General features: G+C 31.2%; 1 protein-coding gene across 9 annotated transcripts in view; it reads left to right on the top strand.

Moving 5' to 3' along the window:
- The window catches only part of LOC149805378 (uncharacterized), a 145,111-nt gene that overhangs the window by 100,052 nt on the left and 17,604 nt on the right, over positions 1 to 27,455 (top strand). For 8 of the 9 annotated variants that reach the window (XM_089949846.1, XM_089949844.1, XM_089949843.1 and 5 more), the window contains 9 exons: positions 4,068 to 4,111; positions 6,253 to 6,368; positions 6,664 to 6,825; positions 7,547 to 7,590; positions 17,782 to 17,801; positions 19,353 to 19,456; positions 20,607 to 20,747; positions 21,312 to 21,364; positions 25,884 to 26,261. In XM_089949846.1, coding sequence (XP_089805972.1) covers positions 4,068 to 4,111; positions 6,253 to 6,368; positions 6,664 to 6,825; positions 7,547 to 7,590; positions 17,782 to 17,801; positions 19,353 to 19,456; positions 20,607 to 20,747; positions 21,312 to 21,364; positions 25,884 to 26,261 — 1,062 coding nt within the window. The remainder of the gene's footprint in view (positions 1 to 4,067; positions 4,112 to 6,252; positions 6,369 to 6,663; positions 6,826 to 7,546; positions 7,591 to 17,781; positions 17,802 to 19,352; positions 19,457 to 20,606; positions 20,748 to 21,311; positions 21,365 to 25,883; positions 26,262 to 27,455) is intronic. The other variant, XM_089949845.1, reaches the window with a different exon arrangement.

Here is a 27,455-nt window from a genome sequence, read left to right as displayed (position 1 = left end):
GAAAACTTGAATATGTATCCTAAGCTTTTCGTTTCTTGGTAGTAATAATTTTGTTGTCTTCTATACATGCAATTTCATTTTCACAGTATGTCATATGTTGATTTAATTAAAGGTATTTTATCTTCTTGTACAAACATTATTTCTGCAGCTGTCATTGGTCTAGGTTGTTTATAAACAAACATATTTTTTGTGTAAATGCTTAACAATGCAGTATTTTCTTCATTTAAATCCTGATGGAATAAGTTTGTCATTTCTCATAGTCCATGAATGATTACCAAAGTAATTGATTGTAAAAATGTTTTCAGAAAAATACTTTTTAGCTATGTTCTTGTTGAGGAGATATGAACTTTAATCCCATAATAATGATATTTTTATCCAACAAATTAAATTAATATGTTGGTCTAGTTCTCTTTCTGTAATTTTAACTATTCATATGATGTTTCATTCATCATTTATGTACCTTAGCTCTTTGCACTTAATGTAATACATTCATTTAATATGTCATCAACATTTGTTGATATATCATGATATTTTTTAATTTATCAATATATGTCACCTTGATCTTCTCTCTTACTGGTTCTCATTTATGCGTAACGTTAAGTACATGTAATCTCTTTGATGTACTAAGTGTAATAGATCACGCACCTTACTAAGTATTTGTTTTTGTCTGACCTCTGTTGTGTTGAATGCTTTGGTTCTGTGATAATAGTTTTAGATATTGATAACTGTGTTTCTGTTGCTCATATTTTTAACTGATTAGTCATTCAAAATAAATCTATAGTTCAAATTTTAACAAACCAGACTTTTTGTTTCCTGTACTTGTCTTTTCCCCAAAATAATGCTTCCAAACCACTGAAAAATTTGTACAGCCTGGGAATTTTTCCTTGTAAAATCCATACTCATGTAATCTCTTATTATAAAAGTCTGAAGATATTTTGCTGTTATTTCATTTTATACTCAATTTTATAAATCATTCTTTTTAAAATTCTATTCCAGTTAGAAAACATTTTGAAGATAAAGCTAATTTTAATATTACAGTTATTGGGATTGGTGCATCAATTAGCATAGTCAGTTGCTGGCATTGGTGCATGCATCAATTAGCATATTCAGTTGGTGGCATTGGTGCATCAGTTTGCATAGTCATATGTTATGCTCCTATTGGTTTCAATTGATAATTCTTTTATTATTCATGATATTAATAATATTCACATGATTTGAGGTGATCATTCAATGAACCTTCTGTAATGGTCTCTCCACATTCATGTGCAAGTTTCTTTGTATTCTTTATCCTGTGATGCTATTCCCTTGTTATAATACATGTACCTGGTTGATTCCAGCATAAATGTATTTACAGATCTTTTACAGAATCCGTGCTTTGTCTTTTTTTCTTCTATTAGATCAGTCACTTTTCAATGTTACACATATAGTATTTGATAGTAACCATTTCTGTTTCTTGTATCTTTTATAAATGAATCTAAAATAGGATTGTCTTCTGAAATCATTGTATCATAAATATCATTTCCATTTTATAAGTCATCAATTATTCTGTTTATTTATTGTTGCCATCAGTAGCACAATCATCTATGTGCTATACATTCTATTTTACTTTGTGATAACCTAACATACATGGATAAATTAAGTAGTGAAATAGACACTATATCGGCTATAATTGTAGGACATCTGTGAAACAGTCAGACTATGCAGATTTAGATCATCAACAAGTTTGCACTGACATACAAGTGACAGAAGCAGGATTTCACACCAGTAGAATTAAAAAAATTTGATAAGCAGATTGACTTCTAAACCAGTTTTTAAGTGCATAAATTGTACATTGTTAAAGGGAACTTAAAACAAAACACGTGCATTTTTGCCATAATATGTATTCTCTTTATATGATAATAAAACAGCAAGTTTTGAGCATAAATCATATTCAGATTCTGATAACAATGTGGCAGTAATAATGAATACGAGTCAATATATTGTCAATTAATGAAAAAGAGAGAGATGCTTATCCAAAGTACACTGCAAAGATTGTTTTAAAACATCTAATAACATTTGTAGTTTTCTCTGCAAGAGCACTGTCTGATGACATTCACTGTGATTAATATGCTTCAGACTTTACAGGCTCTACATAGATTTCTGGTTCACACTTCCCACTGGATCACTTCTTATTTTGCAAAGAATGGAGAATGTCCTCTAAGTATTAGCATTAGACTGTTGAAATGACAGGATAACAGTGCTCAGATTGCAAAGAAGTAATATTTTCAATCTTCCTGTCACTGGGTTTGTAATATTGCTGACTGCTTTCCAATACTACACCACATCACGTTCACCCCACTTAGGAAGCTCTTCATTTGGATTTGAGACGTATTACCGTCCCGAGTCTCATCCTCAAAAGTTTCTTTCTCTTCATGGTCCAGATCTAAAAGTCTGCTGGCAGTTTTCGACACTGTTATGAAAAAAAAAAATAACATTGTGTATTTATGCTTTTATGAATAGTTTTTCCAAAATTTAATTATCTTGTGATATAATTAACTTGCATATTTCATTTACCGTAGGTCTTGAACTTAATTTACGCGCATGAAAAGTTAAAAAAAGTGAATGAAATACAAAATATGCAAACCCCTGAAACACACAATTCAAACTCAAGATCTTTATTACTTGTTTGCACATTCTTAAAGTCTAATATTCAGTCATTCATAAACTTATAACATTTCTTAGCCTGCAGGTTATTAGCATTGTTAGAAAGGATACGTTTCAGTATTGTGCCATGAATTGAGCAAATATGTAAGAGATATCCTAATGTATTCCTCCTAAAATAATCTTGAGTAATATAGTAACAATTAAACATGAAAAAAATATCAAAATACTTAGTCAGTTTGTCTCCGTCATATCTTCCTCCATCACATGTCTGCCAATTTTTATCAAAGCATCAGAAGACATCGTGACCACCTTTTAATACACCATTCAGAACGCCTCAAAAAACATCCCACATTTGGCCTTAAACCTCCTGAATTCCATCAATATGTTTTTTAATTAACAGCTTGATGTGTATACAAGTCAATTGTTATTGAATAATCTAATCCTAGGTGTTCTTCCATGCATCATCCTACCAATTGATTTACTTTTGTAACATTTCCAGTCACAAGTAGACTGGTTTTAATGTTTTCTTATGTGTTCATAGAACACATACAAATACCATTTGTTGTTTTAAAAATAATTTTAAAAATCCTTTGATTTTCAAAAGTGGTAGTTTTACCTATAAAATGATATAAGTTGTAGATGACCTTAAAAACAGTATTTTTGGCCTATCACCAGTAGAATCCCATGTATGTGCTGATTAAAAATTTCCTAAGCTTCGTTTTTTTTTACAATGCTCAACAAATATGATCCTATCTAGATGAGAAATTAATGATAACCAACTTCAATTTTGTTGTACTTAATAATACAAATGTAAAAATCCTTTTATAGTTCTGACAAATCTTGTATTTGACTGTTACATCAGCTTATGTTAACTGTCTGCCTATTATGGATCGAAGTGTCTGATGCAATAGGACAGATGAGTGACACTGTTTTACTTAATCTAGATATACTAATGCAGAAATTGAGAAGTTGACATCGATAGAGTGATAAGAGTGTGTGGAGTCCAAGCACAGATCATTTATTACTGTATATGTGCAATGAAGTGTCTGGATAATGCTACAAAGTCCACATATGTTTGGCATAAGGCATGCTTAAAAACAATTTATCTAATTCCGACTCAATTTGTATGTGAATGATTTTTTCTTGTAGAATTACAATGGCAGTTGCCTAGAAAATAAATACATATTTTGTGAGTTTTGTATGGCATCCTAGTAGAAAATAATAATTTATAATTTTAGAATATAAAAAACATTATAAAAAAGTATTGCTCAAAACTCACTTTGGTCAGGCATTCAAGGTAGGTATGTTTTCAAGTATTATTTTTTAATGTAGCTATAAAAAATGCTGCTCAGGTTGTTTGAATATACAACTAAAATTGTTTCAAACATCTTCCTAGAATTAAAAGAAATATTATATTTTTGCAGGCAGTTCCAAATTCATTGAGTCTCTGGATGCTTCACCCATACCGGTAAGATTACTTTTAAGGTGTCTATGTTAAAATGGATCACGACAGGTAGTAATGGATGGATTAATGTATTACCAAATGTTATTTCATAATGCTATTATAGACATTAAATAGCCACATTAATTCCAGTCTTCCTGATGTGTCTATCTATGCATGGGTCAGTTGAATCATAATAAATATATGAAAGAAGAATCAATTATTGTATGAGTACAAAATATTCACTATTTTAGGGAAATCTCTAATTTGGAACATTTTCATTACTTTTGGTCATGTATTTAAAAAAATCTACCGAGCTCTATCAAATTCAGAGGACAAAGCTGTTGAATATTAATTGTAGATCATTAAAAATAAGATGTCTCATCAAATCTGGATAAACTTATTTAACTTTTCATTTTTAAAATCCATTTGTAAAAATGATGCAAGATTTGTGATACTATTTTCATCGAGACATTGGAGTTAGGTTATTCTAAACATGTCAACGTTGAAGTATCATTCTACTAGAAAGAAAATAATTCAACATCCTGATTAACTTATTTCCAGTACACTTAAATGTTTAAAATGTATGTTTTTGATAATGAAATGCCAAGATGAGAGCGAGAGAGAGAGAGAGAGGGTGGGGTGGGGGCAAAGAGTGAGATTTAGAAACGAGTATAAATTTGGTTGGTTATGTTGTCGTATCATAATATGCACTGTTGTATGTGCTGTTTTGTTTCATAGTGCTATTTCTAATCTGCATATCAGTGATTGTTAAGGCATCATTATCATTCTATTAAATATATTGTTATTTTCCTTGTTGTTTTTGGTGTCTTACAAGATAATATGATAAATACATTTCATTAATTTGATTACATAATGATGATCTGTCAAACACAGATCTGACAGTACATTCTATCGATCTTTTAATTGAACATTTACATTACAGCTTTTTCATTATTAATGTGAGTGAAAAACATCATTCGGAGCATATTGTTTGTAATGATGACTCTTGCCAACATTAAACACAACACCTTATCAAATAGATTACTAAACATAAATGGATGAGAGATTCCAAAGGTCAGTAGAACATTAATCTTTATCGGTAGTGTCATAGCTACTACTTACAAAATTATCTCGATTTTAATCAGACTGAACTTTCATTCGCAGATGCACGACTGTCATGGGTAGAACTTGACTTTAGATAGATTGCCACACAGATTACTTGTCTGGAAATCAAGTTTGAAATATTTGCCAATTACCGTCCGTTTCCATGCATTATAAAACGTGTGTAATGGAGCAAATTTAACATTTGTGTGGCAGGTCTCATATTTCAGTGTCTTATCGTCCATTTAGGAAGAAAAATATTGCATATGTAGTTATCATGACTGGCCATCATCACTTTCAGAAATTATTATTCTAATCCCTTAAATATTTGTCCAAACTGCACATTTAAACCAGTTACCCAAACCAAATTCCGAATTTCGATACTCATTTTGTCTCTTGCACCTAATTCTAAAGATTGTTTACCTCTAATCTCATGTCACGGCTCATCAAATTCCATCTACTACAAAACCAATAGAAAATAAAACCAAAAAGGGAAAGAAATAGCCCATACAAGAAATGTTGTGAACTGAGATTGAAAGTAAAATAACTAAGTTGATGTAACTCAGAAGCTGAGTGAAAAAAGGGTATTTTGGAGAAATATTCATGTAGGATCAGACCAGTAGCTATCTGGAAATGAAGAGTAGTGTCCATGCTAGCTAGATTGTGTCTCATAAATGATTGACAAACGTTAGAAAACTCCTGCCGTCAAACAAGTTTACTGATATCGTACTTCTCCATATGATGGATGTGCACCACACTCTATCTTTGAAATCTGCATTAATAGCTAACAATAATATGGATTTTCATGATAGAGGAAACTCAGTCTACTACATGTCTTGAGCAGTAAATTTTTCAATGTTATTTGAACAAAATTATTGCACTAGCGAAATCTGTTAAGCCAAATTTACCACAGTAAACTGGTATAGTGGTAATAAAGCATACCTCTAATCCATATTATTGTTATTCTAATGATATTACATACATGCATGCATACATACATACATACGCCAAGTTATATACATACATATACAGTTGTCGATTTAATCTTCTTTAATGTATTTCAGCTGGTTACAGATTCTCCGGTTTTCACAGATTTGGCCATTCCAGATACGCTGATTTGTTACATCACATTAGAATGTTGGCTACCCATAATCGTCAATGGAAAAATCAGTCCTAACAAGTGAATAAGTGTATTAGTAGTAGTAGTAGTAGGTGGTGGTGGTTTTCTTAGTGTTGTAGATGTAGCAGTAGTAGTGTGTTAGAAAAGCCATTATATTCTACATGTAGAAGAAGATGTACTTGTAGCAATGGGAGTTACAGTATAAAGAAGATGTGTTCTACAATTGTATATACATTGTCCGTAATTCAAGATGAATTAGATCAAGCTAATTGTTCATAATTTAGTAAAATCATGATTGATCGATATCAGTAAAGAAATGTAGTTCCAAATAATATTTAAGAATGTTTTATATCAGGCCCACTCTTAAGTTTGGTTATATGGACCCTACCTTGACACCACAAACACCTATACTAGATGGTGGAACAGCCAGAGGAGTTTACAGTGGGAACGTGTCATTTACACCCACAGCTCTTGGACATTATCCTCTTTGTGTACAAACTGCAGATCCTGTCAGTCAGTAAGTTGTTTTAATATTTTTTGTTTATTTGTTTACAAAGGTAACTATTATCATCTGAATGAAGACAATGGTTCTTACATGATACATTTTATATGTGTGTATAATGTATGGAGGAGAACAGTCATTTTATCTGCCACAACTGATACCTTTGTGTAGAGGTTGCATGATACCAACAGTGTTAATTCCATATTTTGATGACACTAACGAAAACAAATGCAATAAACGCACATGTGTACAAGTGCATGAGTATGTCTGCCAAATATTTTACCTTCTTTTCTGGTAATTTAAATACATCATGTGCAATTTTAAAGTTTGTATTTATTTTCTTTATTTTCTGCCGAAGTTTTTTTTTTATTAAAGCAGAGTATCATTAGCAATTGTTTTCTTCCATGCAAGTATATTCTTATCCAGAAATATGTACTGACAAGATTGTATTTTCAAGTTTTATGCTCACGCTCATCATTAACAGCAAGAGGGCACCACTGTGGTTAAGGTCACCATTTTCACATAAACATAATTCCTACTTGTACTAAAAATCATTTACAAACATGGACAATCTATTGTTGTAAGTTTATTATATTTCCTTCTTTTTTATCCTAATTTTGGTCTAAGAATCGAAATGAACAAACTTTCTCTAATGATTATGAATAAATTGCCTATTGCCATGAATCACTTAGTTGAATCATTTGCCTCATATTAGATTATTTTACCTTTCTTTCAGACACAATACAGATGAAATATGCTGTACTGTAATGGTTCTTGACTGTAAGTATACGCATCATTGAAATAATATTTCAAACTGTTTTGGAATTCTGTAAGATTTTGATATATCATTTGTGTTTGAAACATGCTCATATTTTTTACTTGAGTCGCTATAGTCACACGCTTTTACTAATTAATGACAATTTTAAATCATTCAAAAGAGATGATAAAATCTTTAACGATTTTGAATATGATGCATGTACCATGAATATAGGCTTTGTGTGTTAAAGTGCCTTTTTGTGCTAAAATGCCTTAGTAAGGTTAGAAGGAATAGAAAAGACAGTAACACAAATAAATATGATGAAAACATTATTCAAAACAAAACAAAACAAAAAGACGTTATCCATTCCGAAATCTTGAAGGCTCAAGACCTGAAAATAGACAATTAAATTCACATAGAATTTCTAAAGCAGATCATACAAATTAACATAGAATTTCTAATGCAGATCATACAAGTTAAAATCGAATTTCTAATTCAGATCATACAAGTTAACATCGAATTTCTAATTCAGATCATACAAGTTAACATCAAATTTCTGATGCAGATTATACAAATTAACATCGAATTTATAATGCAGATCATACAAGTTAACATCAAATTTCTAATGCAGATGATACAAGTTAACATCGAATTTCTGATGCAGATTATACAAGTTAACATCAAATTTCTAATGCAGATTATACAAATTAACATCGCATTTCTAATTCACATATTACAAGTTAAAATCGAATTTCTAATGCAGATCATAGAAGTTAACATCGAATTTCTAATTCAGATTCTACAAATTAACATCGAATTTCAAATGCAGATCATACAAGTAAACATCAAATTTCTGATGCAGATTATACAAGTTAACATAGAATTTCTAATGCAGATCATACAAGTTAACATCAAATTTCTGATGCAGATCATACAAGTTAACATCAGATTTCTGATGCAGATCATACAAATTAACATTGAATTTCTAATTCAGATCACACAAGTTAACATCGAATTTCTGATGCAGACCATACAAGTTAACATCGAATTTCTAATTCGGATCTTACAAGTTAACATCGAATTTCTGATGCAGATTATATAAGTTAACATCGAATTTCTAATTCAGATCTTACAAGTTAACATCGAATTTCTGATGCAGACCATACAAGTTAACATCGAATTTCTAATGCAGATCATACAAGTTAACATCGAATTTCTGATGCAGATGATGCAAGTTAACATCAAATTTCTAATTCAGATCATACGAGTTAAAATCGAATTTCTAATGCAGATTCTACAAATTAACATCGAATTTCTAATGCAGACCATACAAGTTAAAATCGAATTTCTAATTCAGATCATACAAGTTAACATCGAATTTCTGATGCAGACCATACAAGTTAACATCGAATTTCTGATGCAGATGATGCAAGTTAACATCAAATTTCTAATTCAGATCATAAAAGTTAAAATCGAATTTCTAATGCAGATCATACAAGTAAACATCAAATTTCTGATGCAGATCATACAAGTTAACATCGAATTTCTGATGCAGATCATACAAGTTAACGTCCAATTTCTGATGCAGACCATACAAGTTAACATCAGATTTCTAATTCAGATAATAAAAGTTAAAATCGAATTTCTAATGCAGATCATACAAATAAACATCAAATTTCTGATGCAGATCATACAAGTTAACATCGAATTTCTGATGCAGATCATACAAGTTAACGTCGAATTTCTGATGCAGATCATACAAGTTAGCATCAAATTTCTAATTCAGATCATAAAAGTTAAAATCGAATTTCTAATGCAGATCATACAAATAAACATCAAATTTCTGATGCAGATGATACAAGTTAACATAGAATTTCTGATGCAGATCATACAAGTTAACATCAGATTTCTGATGCAGATCATACAAATTAACATCGAATTTCTAATGCAGATCACACAAGTTAACATCGAATTTCTGATGCAGACCATACAAGTTAACATCGAATTTCTGATGCAGATTATACAAGTTAACATCAAATTTCTAATGCAGATTATACAAGTTAACATCGAATTTCTAATTCAGATCTTACAAGTTAACATTGAATTTCTAATGCAGATCATAAAAGTTAAAATCGAATTTCTAATGCAGATCATACAAATAAACATCAAATTTCTGATGCAGATGATACAAGTTAACATAGAATTTCTGATGCAGATCATACAAGTTAACATCAGATTTCTGATGCAGATCATACAAATTAACATCGAATTTCTAATGCAGATCACACAAGTTAACATCGAATTTCTGATGCAGACCATACAAGTTAACATCGAATTTCTGATGCAGATTATACAAGTTAACATCAAATTTCTAATGCAGATTATACAAGTTAACATCGAATTTCTAATTCAGATCTTACAAGTTAACATTGAATTTCTAATGCAGATCATAGAAGGAAGTTAACATCTAATTTCTAATTCAGATCATAGAAGTTAACAGCGAATTTCTAATTCAGATCATACAAGTTAACATCGAATTTCTAATTCAGATCATACAAGTTAACATCGAATTTCTGATGCAGATCATACAAGTTAACATCGAATTTCTAATTCAGATCATACAAGTTAACATCGAATTTCTAATTCAGATCATAGAAGTTAACATCGAATTTCTAATTCAGATCATACAAGTTAATATCGAATTTCTCATGCAGATCATACAAGTTAACATCGAATTTCTGATGCAGATCATACAAGTTAACATCGAATTTCTAATTCAGATCATAGAAGTTCACATCGAATTTCTAATTCAGATCATACAAGTTAACATCGAATTTCTAATTCAGATCATACAAGTTAACATCGAATTTCTCATGCAGATCATACAAGTTAACATCACATTTCTAATGCAGATTTTACAAGTTAACATCGAATTTCTAATGCAGATCTTACAAGTTAACATCGAATTTCTAATTCAGATCATAAAAGTTAACATCGAATTTCTCATGGAGATTATAGAAGTTAACATCGAATTTCTAATTCAGATCATACAAGTTAACATCGAATTTCTGATGCAGATGATACAAGTTAACATCAAATTTCTAATTCAGATCATACGAGTTAAAATCGAATTTCTATCTACAAATTAACATCGAATTTCTAATGCAGACCATACAAGTTAAAATCGAATTTCTAATTCAGATCATACAAGTTAACATCGAATTTCTAATGCAGATTATAGAAGTTAACATCAAATTTCTAATGCAGATTATACAAGTTAACATCGAATTTCTGATGCAGACCATACAAGTTAACATCGAATTTCTGATGCAGATGATACAAGTTAACATCAAATTTCTAATTCAGATCATACAAGTTAACATCGAATTTCTGATGCAGATTATAGAAGTTAACATCAGGTTTCTAATGCAGATCATACAAGTTAACATCGAATTTCTGATGCAGATTATACAAGTTAACATCAAATTTCTAATTCAGATCATACAAGTTAACATCAAATTTCTAATGCAGATTCTACAAATTAACATCGAATTTCTAATGCAGACCATACAAGTTAAAATCGAATTTCTAATTCAGATCATACAAGTTAACATCGAATTTTTGATGCAGATTATAGAAGTTAACATCAAATTGCTAATGCATATGATACAAGTTAGCATCAAATTTCTAATGCAGATCATACAAGTCAAAATCGAATTTCTAATGCAGATCATAGAAGTTAAAATCGAATTTATAATGCAGATCATACAAGTTGAAATCGAATTTTTGATGCAGATTATAGAAGTTAACATCAAATTTCGAATGCAGATGATACAAGTTAACATCGAATTTCTAATGCAGATCGTACAATTTAACATCCAATTTCTAATGCAGATCCTACAAGTTAACATCAAGTTTCTAATTCAGATCATACAAGTTAACATAGAATTTATAATGCAGATCATACAAGTTAACATCGAATTTCTAATGCAGATTTTACAAATTAACATGGAATTTCTAATGCAGATCATACAAGTTAAAATCGAATTTCTGATGCAGATCATAGAAGTGAACATCGAATTTCTGATGCAGATCATACAAATTAACTTCGAATTTCTGATGCAGATGATACAAGTTAAAATCGAATTTCCAATGCAGATTCTAGAAATTAACATCGAATTTCTGATGCAGATCATACAAGTTAACATCGAATTTCTGATGGAGATCATACAAGTTAACATCGAATTCCTAATTCAGATCATACAAGTTAACCAACATAGCAAGTAGAATTGCGATTATAAAAAGATGATGAATAATACTGAGAATGAATTTCTTTAATATGTTAAGTAACTACTTAGCTTACAGTTTTTATTAAAATATTTTGCTTCATAACGTTTATATGTTTATATTTTGCTAAAGAACCATGATATAAAAAATTATAAATTTCTAGCACAAATATCTCAAAAAGACACTTTGGAGATGAGATCGCCATAGCGATGCAGTGAATATGACAAAGTGAAACATGCATCTAAACAGTATTAGGAAAATAGGTGCATGACCTGACCATTTTTTCCAATAAACTGAAAATTCTTATGTGTGGCGTGCCCTAAAACTGCAAATGACTATATATCAGAATTTAAAAAAAGTAAGGGCAGGTATGGGACATGAACCATTATTCCCCAAAGAAGATAGTTGTACAGCATTTCTTCCTTGGTAATATCAGGATTTCACCCTGATAAATTGTTCAGACTGAGGAGGTTGAGGTAGAGCTTATTATCAGACAAATGAATTCTTAGTAAAATATTGCTAAAAAAATCAGATAAACAATTAAATGATATTAACAAAAAGAATGGATGGTGCGTGACCTGACCTGTTATACCCAATAAGAGAGCAAAAATGAACATTATATTAAAGAAAATGAAGGACACGTCCTTGGCTTGGTAGCTTTTACACCAATAATGGCAGATAACCATGCATGCATGGAAGAGAGTGACCGGCATGCGAAGTACCTGACCTACCATACACTATTAGGGCAGATAATTGTTATTTAATGTAAGCTTAACATAGCTATGGAACTAATGAATAGATGAGTAGGAATCAATTTTTTTATCTCCAACAGGCAGATAAGTGCAACTGTATTTGAAAGAAATGTAGAGACAGGTGTGCCACCATACTTCTTGTTTGCCAGTTAGTTAGATTATACATGGGTTACTAGATATGAAAATAAAAAATCAGCTCATTCAGTTCGATTTACTAAAATAATAATAATGTATAACCTTTAATTGTCCCCAACGAGTAATAGCACAATGTATGGAGACTTTCAACTTCACCCATTTTGTAGTTCTAAGCCCTGCCTACCATATAAAATATTGTTATAACAATAGGGCCACCAACCCAATACCCCTATGCACTTAGTCTTTGAATATATTCACAGCCATTAAAGTACATAATTAGAATCATAAACCCACCAACAGCTAGTGCATGCCATGACAAAAATGTATTCATTCTCTGCGATTCTATAAACCAAGTAACAGAGAAATAATATTCCATCAAGTATCATCAATTTGTATGACTTTCAACGTCACTATGAAAGGATGTTTGAATAAGAAATAAACCAATTACCACCCACAGGCTGCATCTAGTCAGCAGATCACTTTTCCTATTATTGACTATACAAGTTTTGTGCTCCTTTTCATTTGCTTACTCTAAATTCTTTATCATACTTTATAATACATTGGTCATGTTATTTTAATTGTTTTTCTATTCGCATACATTAAATTTTGTGTCATGCTTCATGATATCTTATCAGTTTTTTTCTTCGAAAGATATTTTATAGATCTTTTTTTGTTCCTGAGGAGGCAATTGGATCTGCATTTTTTATGTAGCTGGCTTTGGGTATTGATGTCAACCCCCAATTATATATTGATAATATTTTAGGCAGAACCTGAGTTCTAGCATTTAAACTTTGGTTTACAAGATGGCTGATTAGAATGATTATGTCATCTCACTCAGATATGAATACTAAAATGCATGGCCTATAAATAGATAGAATACATGTCCTGGCTGTTTGCAAGCTGAGACGAGTAACTTTTTAAAATTAATATCTGAAGAGACGCAGTTCTAGCACAGAAATCCCATCTTATACTATAGTTTTATGCAATTTTATTTCTCTGCAGCTCATAAATAAAATCTATAAAGCCTATAAAATGTTCTGAATGTAACGATTTGAACAGTCCACTCATGCGATATATGAACAATCCAAAACATGTTTCTATACCGAAGAATTTGTGAGTCATACACATGATCTTTACAAAGCAGATACACTTTAGTTACAAGCATATACCAATTATGCTGCTTATATATATATATATATATATATATATATATATATATATATATATATATATATACAAAAATATTTCATTTCACAACAATCCTGAGCTATGAAAAAAGTAAAAGCAAAAGGATGACTGATATGCATCATGACTACAAAAATAACTGAAAAGATACGGACAAAACCCAAGAAAAATACAGTTTGATAAAGGAAATTAATTTACATAAATAACATTATTTAATTTTTGGAGAATACTTTTTCTCCTCATTCAGATAGATAAGCATTTGTAGTAGAAAGATTATATCACACGCTTAAGACAAGAATGTGCAAAGGGAAAGCGACAAATCAAGAAGTATAAAAAGTACCAAATATTGATGATGATGATGATAAGGATGATGATTTAAAAAGAACAGTCAAATTTCTATATAGTAATACGTTTGTGGGCTAATAACTAGAACCTCTTGGTAAAAATATAATGGATCATAAGTTCACAGAAACAGTATCAAAGTTTAGTGTATCTGAAGACGTGAATGGAAGTGAAATTTTCGAGTAAAGATATGTATAAAATAGAATAAATTGATTCATTTTAAAGAAATCGAGCCACCATAAGTGGATAATGTTTTTTAAATAAATAAATCAGTTAATGAAGATGCACAGAGGATGATTAAGAATAAGCAAAAATATTATGAAACATTTCGAGCTAAATTCTCATTTTAGTCTTCGAGACTACTAAGTAAATAAAGATATTTTAATTCTTTGTGATAATTGTTTACAATTCATCTCCATGTGCAAATAATTACAGACTTGACCAAGCACATTACTTTGGTGTACCATGATTATCGTGTTATGCTAGTTTGAAAATAAGTATGATAGTGCAAACAGATTATGATATGTTTTAATGATTGAATCCGGAATCAAAGGAGGAATTAGTATGATACTTATTAGATACGCGAAAGCCAATTGTCAGTATTTTAAGAAAGTTAATGATAGCAAAACACGAGGGAAGTCCTGATTAATGGTGTATACATTACATTAAAGTCAAGGTCTTATAGTATGTACCTAAACACCAACAATTTGTTCATGCAGTGTGCAGAGCAAAGGCCATTAGAAACTATAAATAGGCAGATGAAGAAAAACGAAACTCAACTGTAGAAAATTTATGTTTTGGCATTTGAAAATGCATTTGGTAGAATGCAAAATGTAGGTTCAAAAATAACGACAGATTTGTTATTTTAAAGATTATCCTTAGACATCAGAACAAAAGACTTCCGAAAGAGGATGATTTATCTTGATAACAAAGAACATTGACAGAACCAAACAAGGGTACAAAATTGTCACTTCCCTAATCAATATTTCTTTATAAATCACAGCAAAATATGTTATTTACCAACATGTATGGTTACATCTTCGGTTATAGTTATGAATAAAACTGAAATCGATACATAGAGCAGTTACATTCAGTCAAGAGCAGTGATTAAAATCATACAATAAACTAGGCATGCCTTTGAGACAAAAACAACCATTGACTTTCAAAAACGTGTTTTCTTTTAAATTAATGATTAAAGCTGTCTTTGAAACAGGTTGAAAACTTAATTTCTTGAAAAAGAAGCAAACTAAAATTAGATACTGGCAGAAAGGAAATATTTTAAGCTTCAAAAGGATATTTCATTAGCAGGGAGAATAATAACAGATGAAGACTTTGTACTAGTTTAAAGAACCAGAAAATGTTAGAAAGCACAATTGTTGCTAGAAGTAAACAGCTGATGCCTGAATTTTATTACAACAAGCTAAAGATTCAATATGAAAAGAAAACAAAAATGTTAATGTCTGGTATAGACTGGTTGTGTATTAATGTTTAAACTGACAACTTAAACAATGATATGAACAAAACAATATTTTATGACACACATGATTGCGATGATGATGACATATATTGGATACCATTAGCCAATTAGAAAGTTGTTGGGTTTGTTTAAAGGTGAGTCGATTGGCGTACCATGCCAGAATGTTGTGGCCTTACAAGTAACATGTATGGCTTCAGAACTGACAAGGATAACACATTATGCAAATGTGTTAAAATTATGTTGGATAAACATCTCAAAGTAGATATTCATAACGATTATTTACCCAAACAATAAATAAAAAGGAAATCAATTTAGTTAGGTCTTACTATCATGAGATATACATAATAAATAATGTTGACATTTTACCCTTTTGATGGTTAAATCATTTAATTGTTATCTTATGGTTATTTGATTAACTAGTTAATCTCTGCAGCCTTGTAAACAAACGAAGATAGAGTCTCATTAAAAATGCATTTCTTTGTTTTCTTTTAACGTTTCAAATGATTCAGCTGTTATAATTGCTGGATCTATATCACTCTCATTAAACATGTGTTCATACACTTTTTAATATTGGTGCCAAAGACACTATAAATCAAACTTTTTGACAAAGATCTTTAATGACAAGGTTTGTGATGCATTTGTACCCATAACACTATTCCATAATGCCTACAACTGAATACTAGCTTGGTTCATTGTATTGCTTTCTTTTCTAAATCATCTAAACTTAATCATTCACATATAAAAATACAGTATTAGTTTCTTGGTATTCACTAATTAGTAATTGTAACCAATTTCCAATTTAAACCAAAACTTTTTTCCACTTATTCTTTTGTTTCTAAAATTCATTTTCTGTTATACGTCTTATTGTATATAAACTGTTGAATAGATAATTACAGTAAAATGATTTCCAATCAAATTTAGTATAAACATAGTATTTCCACTATTATGTAACACGTTACATTGTAATTATTTTATGTACATTTATTAAGTGTGTAATAGACTGTCAGATGTTGAAATATTTAGAATAGATATAACAGTTTATTTCATTGTTTTCAATAATTTATGCACATCAGAAACAGAATATACATTTCTTGTGCATCTACATTTCCTTTTTGTTTATCTGTGTGTACTTGTTGAACTTAATTCACCTAGTGCATTTCATATTGTTCCATGCAATTAGTTGTCATGTGTACTTCTAAAGTCCAGCTATAAAAAATAGTCTGAAAATTTATTGCACTATGGGAATCTTTTTTGTTCAGCGCAGAAAAGTTAGTCACTTATGTAAATTGTTGGCCTAACATATACCCTTTTGAATAGGAAATTTTAGAAAATTCTTTGACAGTAATAATTACTCTTTCTATTGGGGGATAGAAATACTTGTTAGGATCAGTTTCCCTGTCCTTATTGCTGCGTATTATATCTTTTTTAAGCTTTATCCTGGTGAATGAAGTATTATAGGTGTAAGGTCGTAATAGCAGGTTTATCAATAACTCTCTCTTATGACCTGACCCTAAAAAAGGAAAAATTAATTTCCCTGTTTACTAAATATCTTGAAAATCATGTAATCATTCAGCTTACAAATATCATCACTACTGTTCTGAAAGCTAATGTTCATAATCAGCATTCTTTCAAGATTAATTAGAACTGAACCCTCACATCGAATACAGAAAAAACTATGTCAACGAATTTAAACATTTTATCCTAGCCTAGGCATTATAACTTGTAAGTGTTGCTTTGGTTTTCACTATGTATAAAGTGATACTATCGTCTGGAGTAGCAGAAGAATACAAGGAGAAATAACCTTGATCCAAATTATATAAGGCCTGACTAACCAAACGCTGATGTCTTAAGTTTTCAGTGTTTTAATAAACCATATTTCCTTCTATATCTACATTAGTTTAAATAACTGAAAGACAAAATAATTTCCTGTAATTACCAATTTCACTGCCCCCATATTATTATTGATTGCTGATCCTACCATTTGATAAAATTACCAATCCACTCTAATTATTCTTTATTTTTACTTTTTCATTTAGTATCTGGCAGACCTACTCAGGTAAGTAAATGAGCAAACATTAGTCAAGTTTTTATTTTATAAAAAGATCCAGCGCAGAAAAATAATGATATTATGTGGTTCAAATCATAACAAATGCACTTAAACCGATTTTCACATTAAATACAGTTGCTATGGAACAAAATCTTGTTGATTTTCACTGTAGTAGCAGTAACATATACCTTAAATTTTGCAGTTATTAGATAATCTGAACAATAAGTTAGCATACAAACATATAACCTGTAGTAAGTTAATCAACAAAGTATGCAATTATTCACAAATGTCTACGTAGTCGATATAAACTAGAATGTAATATTCAGTGGTAAACTGCAAAGAAGGATATTCGAATGCATTTATATTTTTTAATATTAGTCAGTTCCATTTCTCCATTTCCTCTGAATTCTTAGAGTTCGACATTTTCGGTTGTTGCTGGATTTCACAGATAAATTACTGTTTCTTTTTAAATAAAACGATTCTGTTTTATTTATTTACACCCATTTATCACCTCCATCTCATTTTTCCATGTACTTATTTTCTTAAACACCAATTCCTAACAAGATTCTGCAGATGTGAGATTAGAACAATTATATATTGTAAACACAGAACAGACACAAGGTCAAGCTAAAAAAAATCAACCGTCTGATGTTTCCTGTCTATTTTGCAACGTTTTTACCTTAATTAAACACGTTTAAAAGCATGAACAACATTAGCAAAATGTGCATTTTATTCATTATGACAGAATATTATCTTTTGTTCCAAATTTTAATGGTTGTGTCTGTATGTTTCACCTGATTTTCCCCCCAATTCTAATGTTCAGAAAATAAATACTGAAACATTCCCCAATTTTTATTTAGAAATAAAATGAAATACGTGGAACACTATGAATGCTATCGATAAATGTGACAGTATGCATGTATGGGGCCTTTGCTAACTTTGTGAAGTTAATGATCCTTTTTCCTCCAGAAGATGATAATCTGACATCATATTCATAGTATATATATTCTTTCATCTGGAAATAATTGTTTTACCTATCAAATTTTATTAACAAACTGTTTGTTCAAAATATATTATGGGAATTTACGAGAAGGTATAAAGAGTCACTCTGCCTATTGTTCAGTTCTCAATTAAATGCAGCTTAGCATCGGAAATATTGTGTGGCCATATTGGAAGCTTGACATAGTGATCACTTTTAGCGTCGGTGTTAGTGTTCGTTTATATATACGTCCTTAAACATCCTAAGTTATGGTTATTGTTAAAGTTTGTAAGATTTAGCTAAATGTTATATTTATTTTCTTTTCCATTTAAATAAAAGATGAGCTTGATAAAAAGGGAGTTTCTTGTTTATCAGACATGCTGTGCAGAGAGCTATTGAAATGATATCACTCCTTTCATTAATTTCTGCAACAAATGCTGCCTTACATTGTAGGTAAAAAATGTAATAAAATATGCATTGATTTTTCCAACCATGACTTGATCCCAGAACTGATATAATTTTGTTCCTTTAAAATATTTCCATTATTATGATTATTATTATTATTATTATTATTATTATAGCCACCTTTCCAGACACCGACATTGAATGCCAACTCAACTGTAAAGTGCCAGATTAATACAACTTGCCACATCCTCTCCTATCTGGTTCCGAAAAATGGACAATGGTGAGAAGAGAAACTGCTGTGACCGCTTTTCAAAGCTGCCACAGTGAATAGCTTGAAATCAAAGAACTCGAATATGACGAACGAAATGAAATAATTTTTAAAAAACTTGACTAAATTATAAAGTTAATGGTATTCAAGAATTTCAAGATGGTTTATTTCTGCTGATCTTGAAATCCTGTGAAAGTTATATCGCTGAATGCACCTTTCCTTCCTGGATTTTTCTGGATAACAACCATTTAAGTCCATTCGTGACATATTGACTCGGTACCGAGTTTTCTTTTCTTCACAAAAATGTTCATTTAATTTACTGATTGGATATGAAAGGTCTAGTCAGTATTCTAAATCAATTTTAAGAAATGATGTAGAAATGGTAACACTCTAGCAATACCACGTAACTGAATGAAACAGGAGGATGGAAGAATTCAAATAATAGAAAGGGTGAACATATATAAGTAATGAAGGTCGAAAATAACATTTTTATTTTCAATGGCTTGTTCTGATATAAATTTCGCTCATAAGAGCATTAGAGTTATAATAATTTAAGAAAAATAAAATTATTGGAAAGACAAATTAATTAACATCTAAATCTATTTACAATGTATTAGTTTTTGCTGGTTCTGTGTATCTTGCTTTGTTTAACACGTTTCTATATAAGAAATAATATTTTATTCAGCAATTGCGACGTAGCACGATTATCCTTTAGAGACACTTGAGAGCAATTTGCACTGACTTCAACAATTAATATTAGATGCGCTCTTCGATTTTCTTTCAGAGAAACTTCTCTAAACACTAAGTAAGATTCATTCTTGAAAAGCAGAAATTGATCTAACAATGAATTAAAAAATGTTTAGTGCAATTAATTTTAAAACATGTTGCTTTGCAAAAGGCAAGGTTATCTATACACTGATGCTCCGTGATTGTGCTTTGTCGCCTCCTATATTGGTTTGGTGCAATACACTGGCGTTATTATTCTCTTTTATCATTATGTTTTTTTTCTTTTTTGTTGTGCTCTGCATATTTTTTCCTTTGGGACAAATAGCTCTATAGCGATTTGAGACAACTTTGGTGCAAATTCATTATTCGCTTTAGTGATCACATAACCATCTACATTTTTTAATAGTTATAATTTTTAAAACCTGTTGTATTTCAGCCCGGAGCTTATTCAGACTAGTGTTGTTGAAAATATCTTTGTCTTTTCTCCGGTCATGACAGAAGGCAAATGTGTTATTGATACTGCCTTCATCCCTTCTAACAACCAGATGGGTATGAATACAATATGTTTGAGGACCAGGTATGAATACTAACCATCTTATTTTTATTTTAGAGTAATATTTTTCACAACGTTATATTTGGTCGCAACAAGTCTCATACTGAAATAGTAATAAAGTTGAACATACCCATAACCATTTCATTTTTTTCTTCATTTTTAGATATGATGAGTCTTTTGCTGTGAAATATTGAATGATAACGTACCCAAAGAATGGGAAGAATCTTTACAAATTGCTTCTGAACAATAGACCAATATGAGCGTTGTTTATAACTTGTTATGCACATAAGCCATCAGCATTCTGGGTTTGTAAGTCAGACTCGTGGGAAACTAATTTTAGATTTATTTTGTACATACATGCGACCCTACACTTCTCAGAAATTCTATAAATGCGGCAAACTCCTAAAAGCATTATAAGTGTATATCACTGAATTGTTCAACTCGTTTTTTAGGGTGTATATGAATCAGTCTTTCTTAAGAGAACATCCATTTTTAAAATATTCATATATAGTCTTTTGTCTTGTCAAGGAGATGTATATTTCAACACAGTGAAATGTTCCATATTATCATAAATTTTGTCGATTTCAGAAATAGTGATAATACACGATGTACAGATGTACGAGTGGTGGAGAAAATATATGGTAATATATATGTTGTTACTGTTTACATTATAATATAAATATAGACCAGATACATTTTCAATGCGGAAGACACGCATTTTCAGAGACCAAATTGCAAGCAATCCTGAGTGTTTTATGGACACTAAAGAAAAACTATTACGCCTTCCCTTTAGTGTGGTTTCTAACACACTTTATCAAATATACTCCTATATCGGAAACCATTTTTTTTAGAGTGCATATTGTTATGCATTTGCTATTTACTAACCTTCATCATCTTCTGGATCATGAGTTTATTCTTCAAAATAAGTGTACTTAATAACAGATATTTTAACCGTTTGTGCCCAAAGAATGATTGTTCAAAGTTAAACAAATCATATATAAGAAGCGTCAAATATATACTACAGTTTTAAAAAAGTCAGCATGTTTAAGGGAAACTCCAGGCCAAGATAGTATATAAACGTTATCTATTGAGTTTAATTGATTTATTAGATTTTGTATTTGAGCACCTTAGCATCGTTAGTTTGAGAGAAATAGTCCCTTAATTTGTAACTTTTCCGACAAAGGAGGTTTGCAAATATTTTATAGAAGTTGCAGAATCTGTGATGTATAAATGGTACTTTGGTTATTTCGGGATGACAGGCTCTATTGGAGTTGGCTCGATCGGCATGTGTGTGTGTGTGTGTGTGTGTGCGAATGTGCTACAGTGAAAGTTAGTTGGTCTGCTGCATTTTCAGGAAACTGTTTTATTAAAGATAAATTGTCTGTACATAACTTATGGTAACGTAATCATGTAAAGTGACAAGGTCTGTTATTTATCTAGCTTGTGAAATATGATTCAGCATCATAGGATGTAGTACTCCGCACTCTTAATAAAATGAAAATTCACACAGAAACATATTATTAATTAGTATTTGCATATTTGTCATGTATAAATGAACATATTTTTCGCTATATAATATGCCAATACAAATACACATGCAAAATGTGAATGGGTACAGGCATATTAAAGCAGTCTGAGCAATTTAGAGAAACACCCCTACCATTATTACAAATCATATGTTCTGGAACGATGTCACCGGAAGAGAATTCGGACCATTTTGGATCACTTGTATAGAGTTAAACATGGCGAGGTCCCTTGATAATTGACCTACAGCCTATGCAGACATAACCACACCTTACTTATTAAAATAACCTACCATATAAAATGAAAGAATTTTATCATGACATTTATCCAGTGTTAAGTAGTGTTCATCTATTAGTAAAACAATTTCATGATAAATGGTTTAAACATGCTGAAGTTATGACAATGCAAGTTTGGATATGTTATATAGTGGCAGTTAGAGATGTGACAGACATTACGCCTGACAGTCCTTCAGCTGCCAGTGAGCCAGTAAAATCTAATGATGCTCACTCCTTTGCCAACATAAGTATTGGTCGGTGAATTTATGCTGAAATGCTAAATGTGTATGCAAAGTTTATATGTTCAATTTCTTATTGACCGCATATGTTGTAAACTTTACCACAAGAGATCTAAACAAGTCAAGTCCATTTTTATCGGCACGTGTTAGGATATAACTGGAATAGGGCAAAATATTAATTACATTTCAGCCCAGATCTTGATTATCTGCTTAGCAGAACGGTTACAAATTTACTAAACTTTGACATTAGTGATGTATTTAGGCAACTGAGGTTAAAGAAGTAGACATAAAATGAAAGAAATACAACAGGCAGCGCTAAAGCTGTCTCCGAAATGTAATATGAAAATCGGCAAGATGAGATTGACAAGTGAAATGCAGTTTGCCAATGGTGTTAGGAGAGTTACAGAACAGCTTGTTTGACATTTTACTTACTTGTTACACCTTTACTATGTAAAAAGACAGACTGAAACTGAATGATAGAAAATTGTAATGCCATAAAGGAGTGTATCAGAAATGTTTACTAACAGAGTGGATCCAAAATTTATTTCAAAGTCAAATAAAATGTCCGCTACCACTGACGATTTAACAGGTAGAAAAATAAATAAACATAAAAAGGACATGTAAAGCAATGGCTATTTCCAAGTAATATGAAACCAACATTGAATATTCCAACAATATTCAAAAATAATACTATTAGAAAACGAGTTGGTTAAGAGAAAAGTACAAACACAGCAGAAAGATTATAACAAAATTGGTGAACCGTCAACAGGTAGCACACAAAGAACAGCTGAAAGATTGGCTATAGCAAAATTGGTAAACAGTCAACAGGAAACAAACAAAAACTACTGAAAAACTGTTTATAACTAAAACGGCAAATAATCAACTAGAAGCACACAAAAACAGCTGAAAGATTGGTTATAATTGGTAAATAATCGTCAGGAAGCACACACAAAGCGGCTGAAAGATTGGTTATAACAGGAAACAGTCAACATAAAACACGTCAAAACGGCTGAAAGACTCTTTATAATAACATCGGTAAACAGGCAGCAGGCATTGAAAATCAAGACAGATAGAAAAAGTGGAAAGCCTAAAGGTGGTGGATGAAATAAGTAAGAAAGCAAACAAAACACAGACAATAGATAATACACATGATGAAAATGCTGTTTAAAAAGATCGGATAAATTACAATAATGAATGTGATCTGAAGTAGAGGGAAATGGCAATCAGTAATTTAAATAATTTTTTCCAGCAACCTACCATTGCTAATCGGGTATGATTTAGTAAACTCCGATATTGACAATGGCATAAGTAATTTTTGACATCTCCTCCACAGCGACTTCAGACAGTATGTCATTTTTTCACCCAAATAACTCTGTTAATGACATATTGTAGGTAATCATAAAAATGGAATACAGCCCATGCATGATAAACAGGTTCCTCAACTGACATTTAGATGATAAAAACTACATCATGGAGGGTGTGTGGTTGTGATGCTGTATGGAAACTTCTTGTTTTGCCTGTTGAGGTATAGCTTGTGTAGGGTTTAGGTAAACAAACCTGGTACTGAAATTTGCATTTACCATTCTAACTTGTAAATGATGTAAATCATTAAGGCGATTATTAGGTGATTTGTATCCAGCTTGTAGTTGTATTTTATATTGTACACCCAATGTATACAATTTTTATATGGACTAAATCTGGCTTCTTAAAATAGCATTTTTTTATGAGCAATCAGAACAAGGCTGCTAAAACAGGCATTTAGGTCTCATAGCAAATCTTATTCGCTTGCCTGAAACTATATTGCATCAGGTTAAGAGGTGAGATATCATAATATTCAAAACATATATTATTAGCAAAATGATCGAAATAGCAAAAAGAGACGTTGAAGAATATGTCATGGCAGATGAAGGAACCAAACTCAAACTATTTGATATAGTGGCATACAGATCGGCAGTTTACAAAAATGTCTGAGGGCTATATTATGTGCATTAAGCAAAGCGTATTGCAGACCTGATGAGGCTGAGAATACGGTTAATGTTTTAATAACCTATTCCAAATTAGTATTCTATTTTAAATTTAGTAAATTACGTTTCTTTAAAACGTCTGTTGCATTAATACCAACTGTTGAAGTTTATACATTTTGGCTATAATGAATTTAATCAATATTTACTTATCTGTACTACATTGTAAAGATACATCTGTAAAAATTTGTATTTAAAATCCAAGAAATATATATAAATTTAGAACTTTCCTTCAAGCTTATCAGCTTCATACATTTGTATAATTTCTGCATTTTGGAATGTTATTAAATTTAAAATAGAATACTAATTTGGAATAGGTTACTAAAACATTGCTCTTTATTACTTAAATAATATTTATTTCCAAAGTAAATCTAAACCTGAAGTTGGTAGCGAATTCATCTTTTCCACTAATAAATATAAATGCGAATGAATATAAATTCTTTTAAATAATTAGACATTCCATTACAGTATAAGCGAGAGCTCACAAAAATGTTGCAAAAATATCAAGTCTAGATTAAACTTTACCGTGAACATCTCAAACATTACAAAGTCCCTATTCTTTAAAGAAGTCTACGAACACAGATGGAAAGACAAAGTCTTCTGCTTCTCAATGAATGAAGGACCAAATATAGACATTGGTCAAGGTACTTGGTATTCATTCATTTTGAATCAGAACGACTTTCCTGTCTTTCTTACTGAAAATGTCCGCGTCTGTGTACGTCATCAGACAGACACTTCTGCTGCATAGCTTATTCATTTTTAAGAAATGCGTGAATCTTATATCCTAGTCATCCAAAAGGAACTCGCCTGTCCAGCATCGTACAACAGAGTCTAAAAATTGCCGACTTTTGGATACAAGAGATATGTATTTCATAGTACAAGAGTTTTGCACTTGCTCATAAAAGCGCAATCTTTATTAAAATAGTATACAGTTGTAGTAGAGAAATAAAAAAATTATTCTCAATATGTCTTTGTGGAAACTTGCTTTCAATATAATTTAATGAAAAATTACTTTTAATACAATTTAGAGAAAATTTCAATCTTAATATATTGACACAGAAATTATGTCCTAATAGTATTAATGATTTATCACTCTTTTAGTTTCCACAAGCAGCCCGACTACAGAGATGACAACGTCAACCACGATGACAACGACGCCATCAGAAAGTCAGACTACAACTATTTTGATAACAACATCACCTTCAACAGAAGCAACATCTGAGCCAGCATCAACAACAACAGTAACATCTACAACAATGGTTACATCTGAGTCAACATTGCCAACAACTCAGTCAACAGCAACTACGTCTCCTTCAACTACAGTAACGTCTCAGTCAACTTTGACAACATCCCAGTTGCCATCAACATCTGCTTCAACACAAACAACACTTGTGTCAACAGCAGCATCTCAGCAAGCAGCAACATCTACAACAATGGCTACAGCTCAATCAACATCTCCTGCAGTACCAGTTAAAATTTGTAAGTCAGCCAGTTGTACATCATGTTCTTCGGATCCTCCCATATTCCAGATCTCGACTAAAGATAAGAAACACATCATCAACGTCTGTTAAGTCATATATATTTTTCTTTATTGTTGTATTCGTAATAGACCGCTCCGGAGGCCTAGTGGTTAGAACATCCGCCTTGGATACAGGAGGTCATGGGTTCGATCCCCGGCCGAGTCATACCAAAGACTTACAAAAATGGTACTAACAGCTGCCTCACTTGGTGCTCAGTACTAAGAGGTTAGTGTTAGGACTGGTCGGCCTGGTGTCAGGATAATGTGACTGGGTGGGACATCATGCTACATGTCACCGGCATGATGCCCCAGAGCTAGACATCACAATAAACTGTCATACTGCAGACATTGTGGCGATATGCCTGAAAAAGTGTTAACGCTACTTGAAAAATCCAAATCACACACTCACACACGCGTATTCGTAACTTTGCAGTCTGTTTTTCTCTTTATGTTTTCTGTATTCCATTTCTTCACAAATTCCATGTTTGATGTACATTATATTATCTTTTCAATATGTTTTCTCCAACAGGCCGATAAATGCAACTGTATTTGAAGAAAATGGAGAGACAGGTGTGCCAGCATACTTGTTGTTTGCCAGTTAGTTATATTATACATGGGTTACTAGAAATGAAAATCAACAAATTCAGCTGATTTAGATTGATCTACTAAAGTAATCATAATGTGTAACCTTTAACTGTCCCAACGAGTAATAGCACAATGTATGGAGAGTTTGTACTTCATCCATTTTGTAGTTCTAAGCCCTGCCTACCATATAAAATATTGTTATAGCAATAGGGCCACCAACTCAATGCCCCTATGCACTTAGTCTTTTAATATATTCACAGCAATTAAAGTACATAATTAGAATCACAAACCCACCAACAGCTAGTGCAGGCCATGAAAAAAATCTATTCATCTTTATCTGCGATTCCGTGTTTTTTCAAAAAAGTTCATTCTATAGGCCAACTAACAGAAAATAAATTCCATCGAGTATCATCAATTTGTATGACTTTCAAGTTCAATATAAAAGGATTTTAGAATAAGAAATAAACCAAATACCACCAACAGTGGGTAGGCTTCATCTAGTCAACAGGTCATTTTTTCCTATTATTGATTATACAAGTTTTGTGCTCTTTTTCATTTGCAAACTCTAG

Source organism: Sinohyriopsis cumingii, chromosome 2 (assembly GCF_028554795.1).
Source record: "Sinohyriopsis cumingii isolate HCF-2022 chromosome 2, ASM2855479v2, whole genome shotgun sequence".
Taxonomy (NCBI): Eukaryota; Metazoa; Mollusca; class Bivalvia; order Unionida; family Unionidae; genus Sinohyriopsis; species Sinohyriopsis cumingii.
The sequence above is the reverse complement of the archived record's forward strand: the minus strand, read 5'-3'. Positions and strand labels throughout refer to the sequence as shown.